Source organism: Schistocerca gregaria, chromosome 4 (genome assembly GCF_023897955.1).
Source record: "Schistocerca gregaria isolate iqSchGreg1 chromosome 4, iqSchGreg1.2, whole genome shotgun sequence".
NCBI classification, from domain to species: Eukaryota; Metazoa; Arthropoda; class Insecta; order Orthoptera; family Acrididae; genus Schistocerca; species Schistocerca gregaria.
This window is the reverse complement of record NC_064923.1, coordinates 511,088,423-511,101,883: the sequence shown is the minus strand read 5'-3', so window position 1 is coordinate 511,101,883 and position 13,461 is coordinate 511,088,423. Positions and strand designations below refer to the sequence as shown.

The 13,461-nt window shown below is 40.5% G+C and overlaps 1 protein-coding gene across 2 annotated transcripts in view; it reads right to left on the bottom strand.

Moving 5' to 3' along the window:
- The window catches only part of LOC126267528 (UDP-glucosyltransferase 2-like), a 650,607-nt gene that overhangs the window by 418,155 nt on the left and 218,991 nt on the right, over positions 1-13,461 (bottom strand). For both annotated transcript variants that reach the window (XR_007549015.1, XM_049972829.1), the window contains exon 2: positions 8,259-8,358. Coding sequence is in view for 1 of the 2 variants with exons in the window: in XM_049972829.1 (XP_049828786.1) it covers positions 8,259-8,264 (6 nt within the window). In the remaining variant the exon portion in view is untranslated. The remainder of the gene's footprint in view (positions 1-8,258; positions 8,359-13,461) is intronic.

Genomic DNA, 13,461 nt, shown 5'->3' with positions numbered 1-13,461 from the left:
TAGTAGAAAGAACAAGGGCATAAATAAGATTCTATGCCGCCATTAAAGGTATCAGAAATTTTTCGTGCGACAAGTGTGGGAACTTGTAAAATTTCTGCTTGACTTCGTGTCTTAGAATATTCCTCCACAATAATTTTACGTTGATTTTATCTCGGAACTACAGCGTGATGTTAAGGACTTGCAGAATTTCTACATGAGCCCGTGGGTCAATCCGTCGATGCACGCACAGCATTTAAACAACAGTGAAAAACATTTTAATTACTAGAAACAGTAATCATTCTGTATTAAGCCTGTTTCCATTTCGCCAACCACATCTTCGTGCTGTTCGGTCAATTATCAGGAACTTAGTGGAACAGTAATTAGGCGATATGAAAGTTGTTTGTTTGCCTCCAGACGCCAAAGTAGCCAAGGGGAATTAAAGTCGGTCTACACTTTTATGCAACTGTCTCACCATCTATCACTAAAAGTGTACATTTTGTGTTGGCGCCTTGAACAGCTTTCACTGAAGGTTGGGAACTGCATCATGGGACACACAGCTGATCTTACTTGTAATTTTACTTCGAGTTGTGTCAAAATCTGACCATTTTACATCTATAAAAGACGAATATCACTGTGCATTTAGCTAGTGCAACAATTAATCATTCTTGAGATGCTCTGTTTTAGTATAATGCGTGGCGGCACAAACACATACAGTCGACAGCCCAAAAAGCGGGCCATCACTGAACTCCAGTGTGTAAGCTGCAACTGACTGTATGCAACTGACAGAGGTATGCTGTGTTGGTCCTCTAAACATTCTGCAGTACAGTCGTTTGACAATATGCAGTAGGAACCGTAAGAGACTACTAGAGGATACTGCCCATTGTAGCAGGCAGCCCAAATATAAAACAATACCGCCATACAATAAATATTTGAAATCACGTTATCAGAGATGAGACAGCCCTTAACGCTTCCAAACTAAACTTCATTACAATAAGTAACAATTCAGAAGTCTTATCACACCCACTAACTGACATGACGAGTTCTTGTTGGTTATCTGAATTTTAACCCTCTGTTAACCAAACAAAACAGGCGTGTCTGATCGAGACTCGGCGTAAGGAGACGTTAAATATCGAAGTTTTTACCAGTATCAGTTTAAAAGGCCAAATGTCCATACCTGGAAATAAATGACGATACGTGTAGCACTGCACTGGGAACCCCATCTTGTGGACATACACAGTCCTTCGTTTCAGATGTTTGTTATGGCTTACCCACTATTTTCTCCTTATGAAGTGACTATATGCTACCTCAAATCGCCATAAATCCAGACTTATTTAGGTTTACAATGAGCTCCCTAAATGTATTGCAGTAAATGTCAGGATTAGTTCTTTCAAAGGGCACGGACGACTTCCTTCCCCATCTTTCGTAGTTCGATGTTCTGCTTCACTTCTGATCTCTTCCAGAACATGCTTATTAATTTTTCTCAAGACGACCATACTTGAAATGATACAACTTGATTTTCTGGATAGCACTCACTCCATACAGGACACAGGTGTACCGAATTGTTCTCACTACGTTCACCCCTTTTTTAAACACAGAGAGAACACAGTGTGACAAATGTTAGACTGTACTCCACTTTAGACTCCATTTTCTAATCCATAAACGACGCTCCTCATAATATGAAAACTAAGAAATATTCAAGTTGTCATGGGACGAGCTATACTCGAAGAAAATAAGACCATAGTTAAATACAATTATAACAACATCCCATACAAAATCGCCACAGAGCATGCTGAAATAAAGTATTGTATCATACGCAACGTTACATAATAATATAATTGCTACTTCCAGCGCAGAAAAGTTCCATGGAGAGCATAGGATAGGCTCTATGCCAGAAGCATCGCGATGGATTTTGTGGACACCGGTCGTTATTAAGCGGCCGCTGGCTGATGGCACCGAAATTAGTTTTACTACGTCAAACAGCCAGGATCCCTTTCACAAAGATGTTTGTACAAGATTTTTGTATTAATGGCTTAGTTGAAAATGAACGAAACTGTGTCTGACCTTCTTTGAAACTGATACTCCTAGCAGACAGATGGAACAGCCATAAAAAAGAAAGAAAAAGGAGGAGTTTGGTGTGGCTGTTTTGCGTTCGCGCTATATGACGTTGACCACTAGACCACGAATAGGATATTCAGCGCAACACCTTTAGTGGAAGTCAACACTTCTCGTACCATGTGCTGCGTAACCCATTGTGACAGAAACATGATGCTAACAGATATGAAATTCGCTGGTTGGTTTGACTGAGACTGACCTGTAATGACTCGGGTGAGGGTTCGACGGCCGCTGGGGGTACCAGATTTTAACAGCCACAAGTATACCTTCTTCACCTAAAGTAACGCTAAGTAAAGAACGCAGGACTGTGCTGCGTTGCCAGATCAACATTAAACATGTCCATTCACTACTGACTGGAACAGAGTTGGATTTGTTTTGGCTGTCAGAGGCGGTAGTCGCTGCTGACATGGGCTCGGTCTCTACTCAGCTTTCTTACACTGGTAATAACTAATCGTCATGTAAAGTCATAGGACCTTAATTTCTTATTTAAAGTGGTTTTCAGATATTAAAAATATTGGCACTGGACCGCGATTCGAGCTCCAATCCCAAATTTTCTCTGAATTTGAACCCTTAGAGCTGACAATGTCTTCACATTTCGTAGTTTCCTCACATTGCCAAACTCATCCAGTTCTCTACGAACAGCGTGCTTGTAACTACTATGGAAAGAGAATCTGATAACTGACATCCCTTAGCATGAGGTCAGCATCGACGATATCGTGGAGTTGGACACCCAGGCAGCACAATGCTATTCATTGCGTTACCTTCACCCGAACATGTGCACATCACTATGTGGTGAAAAAAAACAAAACAATAAATGTTTCAATTCCATTCGTAGCTACAACGCAAAGGTGCTGGGTTTGAATCCACGCCAGACAAAAATAATCTGTATTGTAGTTTCAGGTATCCGTATCATGCTGTTGGTGAACATATTTAATATCTGACATTTGATTGTGCTTAGTTTATAATTCATATATGTACTGGGTTCTATTTCCAGTCCAAAATGGTTCAAATGGCTCTGAGCGCTTTAGGACTTAACTTCTAAGGTCATCAGTCCCCTAGAACGTAGAACTACTTAAACCTAACTAACCTAAGGACATCACAGCATCCATGCCGAGGCAGGGTTCGAACATGCGACCGTAGCGGTCACGCGGTTCCAGACTGTAGCGCCTAGAACCGGACGGCCACCTCGGCCGGCCTTTCCAGTCCATCACCACAACTTTACTTCATGGCATTTCACAATTGTGCGTTGCAATTTATTGCGTACCTCTCGTGGACACTTTTAAGGGCAATATAATCTTCATGGGGTTCCCTGTGCAGTGCTAAACTTTCTGTAATTCGGCCTTGTAAACTGATGCTGGTAAAAACTTCGATATTTAACCTCTCGTTACGCATTGTCGAGTCTCTAACAGACACACAGGCTTAGTTTGGTTAATAGAGTGTTCAAATTCAGATCACTAACAAAAACTCGTAATGTCAGTTGTGGTTGTGGTAACACTTCTAAAGTTTCTTTTATTCTAATGACGTTGAATTGATAAGCGTTAAGGACTGCCCCATCTCTAGTAACACATTTTCTAATATTTGTTGTATGATGTTATTAGTTTACATCTGGACTGACTCTCATAAAAGCAGTGTTCTCTAGTGGTCTGTTGTGGCGACTATTGTGTACAGTGAAACGACTGTATCCCACAGGGTTCCGGCTTTCAGAGGTCATGGTTAAACGGCGGTTGTTCCTTCGCTTTTCCACATCACAATCACATCATCTACCTCGGGCGATTTGGAATAGCTGCAATTCCCTGTTTTGTTACGTGTTTTTCAATGAGTAGTGAATTTCCAAAGTCGCAGGAGCGCTAAGTGACAAACCTTAGGGTGGTTCCCTTACAGAAAACAAGGGGAATTCTTCAGTGATGCATATGAAGGATAGAATTTGTAATTGAAAGCAAGCAACCAAAGCGCCTTGTTCTGACCCTTACGAGCCAATAGGTTCCGACTGACAGCCGTTTCACTGGTGTCATTGGATCCAGTTGCACGGGCATGGGGTCAGCACACTGCTGTCGCGGCCGGTGTCGGTTCTCTTGACGCTGAAGATGCTATTTCTTAGAAAATAGCTCCTCAGTTGGCGTCACAAGGATGAGTGCACCCCATTCCAGTCGTCCCACCAAGAAAAACTCCATGGCATTATCAGCAATCGAACTCGGGCCCTCCGCAGAGCAACCAGGCACGCTGACCACTGAGCTACGGAGCCGGATTGACATTTGAAAGAGCTTTTCAAAATGGTGCATTGACATTTCAACCCAAAAGAATGGTTTTCAATAACAGATAGATATAATAGTGAACAACAATGTCTCCGCTTAGCCTCAGAACGAGCGTGGATCCGTTGGACGTTAGGATTGACTCTGTCAGAGATCCTCAAACACTCTACACAGATTTCACGAGTTTTGAATCGTGGCAGATATGTAATACATACTTATTTTACTTGTTCCAACAAATAAAACTGAAATAACTGCTCTAGTGAACTCCAGGCCTACGTTTCCATCTGACACATTTTGCTGCCAGTGTACCTGTAACTCTGATTAAAATGCATTGAGAAACTGTAAACCTTTAGGTAACGCACAAATTGTTTTCAATATTGTATGGTGTACATTTAATGTACATGGTCCTTGGGGACTGTAGACCCTCCGCGCTACTGCTGATGGATTGTTGGGGGAGGGGTAAGACTATTTCAAATCCACATATACATTTTGATATATGGCTATTTTCGGTACAAGTCGCTACCTGAGTGAAGTACCTTGTATAGAGTGCAGTTTCTTCGTATCTTATTTGATGTAGCGCCGCCGGTGCCTGTCTATGCCTATAAAATTATTTACATGTGTCTGTTATCTATCCAAAAACACTAAAATAAACTGAAAGACCGGCAGAAATGTAGTTAGAGGACTATTAGAAAGAAACTATGACGGAATAATAGTATTTATACGGAATGAACCAGAACTTCACCTTCAAACTTACAGCGGTTACTCAGGGATGTTTTGCGAGTACTTTGGTGTAAGTGGCCAGCAATCTGTGACGTGTCGTTACAGAGCTATTTTATTTCGTTTCGTTTCTTGCCTCGTTTAGCTGTGCATCTGTATTGTACCGAAAAAAAGCGCACGACAGCGCAGGTGTTGACGGCATGTACTGTGGCTCAGGTTTCCATTCGGTCATGGTACTTGCTGTCGACGACAATAATCTACATTTAACTCGTTGCCTTCAGGTATGCCTCCGGACTGCTCGATTCTGTCTGGGATTTTGTTGACCGGCCAGTGTTAATGGTTCGTTAACAACGATACACGAAAGTACTATGGTTAGGTTTACTGATGAAGAATTGGCCGATATACAGGTCGTGTACTGGTTCACCGAAAGCGGTGGGAGAGCGGCACAACGACATTATGCCGAGCTGTTCCCTCATCGATTGCAACCGCATCACAGTACGTTTTGTAGGGTGACTAAATCTCCCGTATTCCCCAGGATCTCCCCCACAGTAGCAATATGTTTTCAATCCTTGCAGTTCTTGACAACCTGTTTCTCCCGTATATTTCGTCAGTGATAACTGCCGTAAACATTAATCCTGCGAAGTACTATCGACAGTTTAAGCTTCATGACTAACAGGTATCCAAAACTTTTCGTACAATAGTCGCTGCTACTGTCGACAGTCTACTCTGTGTTCGCGCTTCTACGGAAAGAAGACTATCAAGTTAATGTCAAGAACGTGGAAGGAATGACGTAGCTTAATTGTCTCGAGGGACCCTGAGAAGGGGTTGTTTACATGTTTCTCTGGCAGGACTGGTAACTCAAGGGAGCGCTTGCCTCGTACGAGTCAGCAGCCGTGCTACAAATAACACACGGAAGAACCAAGGACTAACGAAAAGGGATTACTTATAGGGACGTTCATGTTTAAACAAGCTAGTTACGTTACTTGTTTCTCAGTTGACCCCCACAACAATATTTCGCAACTCTTCGAAAGAGGTATTTTTCTTTACAAACATAAGTGGACTGTTCAGAGAAATAGTAGCAGCAGCCTCGCACTCATTAATTCAGAGTTTATGACTGAAATCAATTTTAATAATAATTGCAAAGATTAAAAAAATATATACACAGAAAGACATAAGATTGCACAATTCGGCAGCTTCTATAAGTAAGTACTTCTAGGTACACAAAATATACATGTGCAAAATTGTTTATATTGTGATCATTTTTGAGTATTTACGTGATGAATGTATAAATTGCTTTGTTTAGATTACATTTAATTTTCTTTCCAAGGACCCAAAAATTATAGGATTGTCCTATGTGTGGAAGATGTCAGAAAACATAACAAACATATGTAGAGCGGTTGAGTATAATATTCAATTCTGAATTCAGATCGCAAAGGAATCTTACTACACGGTTTTTCACTCTAAAATCTTTCTTATCCTCTAGTTTCTGAAGTTACCCAAATTTTGATACTATGTGAGATAACAGAGTAAAAGTAAGCAAAATATTCGAGTATATTTATACTTGCTTGTTCATTGTCACCTATTCCAAGGAAATGCGACGCAGTTCTGCGGTTGAAATGTATTGCTACCAAATCTCCCTTAAACATTCCTTAAGTTCGTGGTCAGTTGTTGGTTATTTCCCTTAAAACCATGATCAAATGTTGGTTGTCCTAGTCTGAGAGTTCATGCATTGCTCTGTTCTGTGCTTTGTAAGTTTTAGTTATTGCGTTTTACAGGCTTCTTCACTACTCTGAAGGTTTTTTTTTCAGAGGAACAGAAGTGACTGCATTAACAAACGCAAATAATCGTAATTAAATTATTAATCTGAAACGAGTTACCAGAGACAGTGAGTCCCTTATACCAAAACACTCAGACGGTATCCCTGAAAAACATGTGTAAATCTTTGCTTGACGTCTGGTTCACCAGGAATATCAAGTGTAACAATCTACATATCACATTACGTGTGATCAAGTGGTGCAAGGCACACAAATTTATTTCGCCAAACAAGAAATGAAAGCTACAAATGAATATTAATAAAGAGCCCCTTTATAGTCAATCCTATTTCTAACACTTCACGCTAACCCCAAAACAATGCATGGCCCAACAAAGAACAAGAGGTGTAAAATGATCGCTGACATTGTCTCACGCGCGTCTGCTTTCACACAGTCTGTGTTTACGGTAAATAATATGTGAACAACGTGCTTTTCGGGGATCTTTCTCACGTTGGTGCGAAGACACAAACACGGCTCCTCTTCATGTTACTGAATTAACTGATTTCATGGCCAGGAGGTCAAGATGACACAATCACTTCACATAAATATAGTGCTACAAGCGCCCACATGGACACCAGTCAATTTATGTCTGCATCTACATATATGTGTATTCTTTGTAAACCATTGTACAATGCATAGTAAAGGGTTCATTGTACGAATATAATCCATTATCTACCCTATTCCACTTATGTAAGGTATGTGGTAAAAGACTGTATACTTGCTTCCGCAAACACTCTAATGTCTTATTACATTCCCCTGATCCCTACACGAGGCATACAATAAAAGCAGTAGAACTATAACACTATCTCTGTAGGACATACTGTAGTTTCTCTAAGTTTACTCATCGCATCGTCGCTATTCTTCCAATGATAACGTCTGCCACGCATTTATATGAACTGCGCGTAAATTATAGCTACAATTTTCTTTGATTAATGAGATATTGTATCTGGCTATTTACATGCGGGGGTCATTCAGTTTGGAGCCATTAATTACTCAATAAATACATTTATTTCATCTAAGTATATTACGTTTATTAGTTTATCAGAACTAGTGCGCACAGAGAGTAAAATTAACATCGTCTTCAGTCAGGATTAATATTTCAAAAGGACACTAAGATCCAAAAATTATGCAGCGATTAAAAGGGAGGGATCGAACAAATTTACTGTCGGAATAATGCGTATCCTTCAGAACACCGTAACAACACGACATTTTTCACTGCTGTGGGCCTTACAAGGTACATTACCTTTCTTCAGTTTGTAAATGGTTCACAAACTGATGGCCTATTTACATGAAACGGATATTGAGATAAGTTTGTATCCGACGAGTTACGGTTGTGACAGAGATGATAGTTTGTTTTCCGGCCATTATGTATCCTTATTTATGGACTTACCTTCATAAACCACCAGTAACGCTGCGGAATCCTTCAGATTTTAGTCTTGCTTCAGTATCTGGAGTCGTAGAAGCACAATCAGTCTCTCGTCGTCAACGATCTGCAATACACAGACAGCCTTTGATGAAAAATCAGCAAAATGAAAGGGCGACAGACAAAGGTGGAGGATAGGTAGTTTCTATTTTTAATTTCATCAATATTATAAAAAACGTATTTTCCCTCTGTAAATTTTTGTTATTGTGGTGCGACTGATGACTAAATGGATGACAGCAGTACTCCTATCCATAAAGATATTCCAAGTGCTGAAGACTACCCTCTAAAAGGATATTGCTGAGTGTCTATGATATGAAGTTGGAGGAAGTTAAAATACGTCGTCTTTGAAAAATGTCAATATTAAGTCATTCAGAAAGCAAGAGTTTTTTAGTCTGGTAGCAGTATGTTATCCTACAGCGATTTAGTCGATTACAGCAACATCCATTTTAACCTCCAGGGAAAAAGGGACAAATTGAAACATGTTCTACAATTAAATTCAAAACGCACTCCTCCTTACGGCGACATCAGTCGCTCGGTTGCAATACTGAAACAACATGGCATGAAACAACATGTTTTATCCTTTCTTACACGTGAATATTTCCGATATGAGGGAGAGAGTGCTTATTTTTGACCAGTACAATAAATGACACACTCTTAAGTGGCCAAAAATCTCTTGTTCCCTTTAGAGATATAACTTGTCTAACAATTCAGTGCTCTGGGAAAAATTTAAATCATTTCCGTAGTGTCTCATTGGGGCAATAGTTTTGGCCACGAGCTCCACACAGTGTCAAGAGTGTGCCGAGAACATCAAATTTCAGCCATTACCTCTCGCCACGGACAACGCAGTGGCCGACCTCTTTCATTTAATGAATGAGAGCTGTGGTTTTACACAGAGTTTGTCTGTGCTAACAGACAAGCAACACTACTAGACATAGGCGTAGAAATTAATGTGGGACGTACGATGAACGTATCTGTTTGGACAGGCGGCGAAATTGGGCGTTAATGGGCTATGGCAGCGGACGACCGACGGGATTGCCTTCGCTAATACTACGACAGCACCAGCAGAGCCTCTCCTGTAATCGTGGTCATATCGGTTGCACCCAAGACGTTGGAAAACCGTGGCCTGGTCATATGTGTCCCGATTGCTGATGGTAGGTTTCGAATGTGGCACAGAACCCAAGAAGCCATGGACCCAAGATGTCAACAAGGCAGAATTCAAACTGGTGGTGAATCTGTAATGACGTGGGCAGTTTTTACATAGAATGGACTGGATGCTCAAGTCCAACTGAACCTATCATTGACTGGAAATGGTTGTGTTCGGCTATTTGGAGACCATTTGCAGCAATTCACGAATTTTATGGGATGGTCCCAAACAACGATGGAATTAGTATGGATGACAGTACTCCACATCACTGGGCCACAGTTGTTCGCGATTGGTTTGGTGAACATTCTGGACAAATAGAGCGAATGATTTGGCCGCCCAGATCGCCCGACATGACTCCCCTCAAACATTAATGTGACGTAATAGAGAAGTCAGTTCGTGCACAAAATCCTGTACCGGCAAAACTTTCGCAGTTCTGGACGGCTACAGACGCAGCATGGCTCAATATTTCTGCAAGGGTTTTCCAACGACTAGTTGAATCCTTGACACGACGACCTGCTGCGCTACGCTGGGCGAAAGGACGTCCGAGACGATGTTATGAGATACTTCATGACTTTTACCACCTCACTTGACACCCAACGCGGTCGGGAATCGAACCCGAGACCTCATGATCTAGAGGTGATAACACTAGCCACTAGACCACGAATTTTATCACGAACAGTACACCGTCATTTTAGCTACAAACCAATACGACGTCTTATGATGGAATATGAGAGGCAAACGAATTGTAAGCGACATATCTATAAGAAAGTGTGAAAGGACGTGTAAAAGGAAAGTTTCAGAGATGCATCCATTCAGTTCCTCAGAAAGAGTAATTTCTCACTAAGGGACAACTTGAGTCAGGTGGTTTCTTATTTCACTATTTCCTAGCTGATTAATATTTATCCACAGAAGTTTATCCATAACCACAGGCACATCTCCTCTCTGCAAGAAAACGAGTGGTGGGTGTTGGAAGACGCATGGTTGCACCACTGTCTATGTCATCAACTTCCTTTTACAGACGGTAAACGGATCGGCTGCTGCCAATCAAGTCAGTATTTTCTGCTTTTGTCGGCATAATCACTAAACAAGACGATGTACGACGAAGCAGTGTGTCTCTTGACTCATCTTATAACGGAACCGCTTAGTTTTTCCAGAGCTAACTAAATCTAATATGGGGGTTTGTTGGCATTTTCTTAAAGGTCTGACGCACACTAAATATTTTTATGGAGACTCACGTATTTTTGAAAAATGCATTCAGTTTCAGCCCTTACATGAATTTTTTACGTACACTGACTAACGAATAATACTCAAAAGTACGGTAGATGAATGTTTTTTTTTAAGAGAAAATATGCATGATGAATGGTTCCTTATTTTAAAGAACCTCAGTCTGGTACCTTACTTCCCCGTTGTTACGTATATGCGGTCATCTCACTTCAGACATTCCTGTGTGAAGTCCTTAATTCGCTACCTGATGATTTTTTGCCTAATGTTGTGCGCATAGATACAGAATGTTATTGTTTTATGAGCACTCTTTGAATCTTCAAATCTCTCTATATTTCTTACAGGCTGCTAATGCAACTATCTCTTGAGCCGAAGTTGAACATTTCTGTTCTTAGTATAAGTTCTTACTCAGTTAACAAAGGCTGTTACATGACTGAGAACACTCTAAATTTTGGAACCTTATGACCTTTTATTTTTGCCTGTATAGATCCTTTCTGGTGTTTCTTTCCATTTACGGATCGCACCGTTAATATAAATATTTAAAAAATAGACGTTAAATTAAGCTTTTTTTTGTTTCGTATACTTTTATAAGTGGGTAATAACTGGTGACTAATAATAAGAAGCGATAAAAGTCAATTTCCTGCAGTAAGTTGTAATCAGTTTTCAGAATGTGAAGGTGACGTCTATTGTTAGCGCATGAAATTTACTTTTGTCGCCTCTTAACCTAGTTATTAATCGGTGGTATTATTCGCTTACTGAAAGTATCAAAGTGTATCAAGTATGAAGGGTGTAGTTTATCGCCTATTTTTTAAAATGGAAGAATAAACACCAGTAATGTTCTATGTAGACAAGAATAGCTATATTAGATATTGCAATAGGCTGATGACATTGTATTAATGGCAAGTGACGGAGATCATCTAAAAAAACTATACGTCGTTTATACTCAACGGGAGACGATATCAATTTTAAAACACAAGTAAATAAAACGAATCAGTGTCATTCTTTGGGTTACACCCAGAGTGGAGATCAGATTTTGGAGCTAGTTCAGCACTTCAGTTACGTACGGAGCTACATTACTTTTAGCGAAGCTAAGTATATATATGGACTTACAAGCAGGACACTAAAAAAATACAAAAGAGTCACTGCTTTTTAATTTATTGACTCTCGGAACGCGCCTATACAACCATCTCAACACTGTAAATGTTAGAATAAAGTTTGTTTCGATAACTCAGAGCATAGATAAGTTTAATTCGTACCCTTGTATAAAGTTACATAGGCTTAACAGAGAACAGATTCCCACATAAAACAAATTTTACACTCACAGTACATTGAAATAAGACGAAAATCTAACGCAAGATACATGGAAGTAATATGCCATAAAAATCCTACTGGTAACACAATAAGAAATTACAAATCGCCGTTGGTACACATTCGAGATCTTCCTATTTCAATTCATATTAATGACTATGTATCTAAACTAGCACTAAATGGTATTTTGTATGTCCTGTAAGAATTGTTCCAGTACCATCGGGACAGAACCTGAGAACAGTATACAAGCACCAGATTTAGGTATTACAGCCATACGTGTGGATACACGAATGAGAGATAAAAATGAAATTTTATAAGATTTAGCCTGCACCTGTTCTGATGTACGGCAGTGAATTCGGTGTTACGAAGAAAGATTCCAAGCGTGTTCAGTTGCCTGAAATGGGATTATTATAAGTAGTCAAAGACTGCAGTTAGTTGGAAGGGACTGCTGATGAAAACATTAAACAAGAACTAAACGTTTTTGCAGTTAATCACGAAGTAGAAGAAAGTTAATAAAAGTGGAAGGAACACCTGAACGAATGGAATAAACTAGAAACCCAAAGACAAACTCAAGAGGAAGAGAGACACAGGACAGCAAGTTACAACATGGAAATGAGGTCACAACAGATCGACATGCCTTGTCTGTTAGAGGCAGAAGGGGAAACTAAAGTAACTTTTACACGCTTTCTACTAATTACGAAAGTAGCAGAACATTATTACAGCTGCCATTGTTAGTAAAGTGATTAAGACCTTATTGTGGCTGGTCTCGTCTTGGAGAAACATCTTCATCAATGAGACCTGCATTTCTCCTGGCGTATACAATGTTCAAATAACGTACGGGAATGCAACCGAGTGACAGCGTCGAAAACCGTCGATATTTCGACAAGTGAACCCTGTCATTTTCAAGGCTGGAAAATGACAGTGTGTGCACCTGTCGCAATACCGGCGGTTGTCGACGACGTCACCTGTTTGGTCTTACGGAATTCTTCTCATGACGAGTTAACTCCCGATCCTCTAAAATAACATTCCCATTTTGTAGAAACATAACGTCCCACACCTGTAATCATACCGACACGCATACGGCACAATGGCAAAGCGTTTCCATTCGATAGGGAAGGAATCAGACTATAATGAGGCAAGGCACGAAATCGGCGCCTCTGGTTTTAAAGAAATCATTCCATATTCACTTGGAATACGCTAGACAACACAATAACACGAGCACTCAGGTGATTCTATGCTGTGCAGTGACGTAAATATGACCACCTGTCAAAAGCCTGGATAACCACTGCGTTGCAAGACATGCAGGAAGACATTCAGTGACGTTCCAGAAAGTACTGACAAGGATGTGGAGCCATGCGAACTCCTGTGACGTGACCGCTGCGCTACATTTCTTGGTAGAGGGTTCATGTCGCTAACAGCCTGATCGCAGTGGACACACAGAGTCTCGACTTGATTTAGATCGGATGTGTCTGATGGCCAGGGGAGTGTGGTAAACTC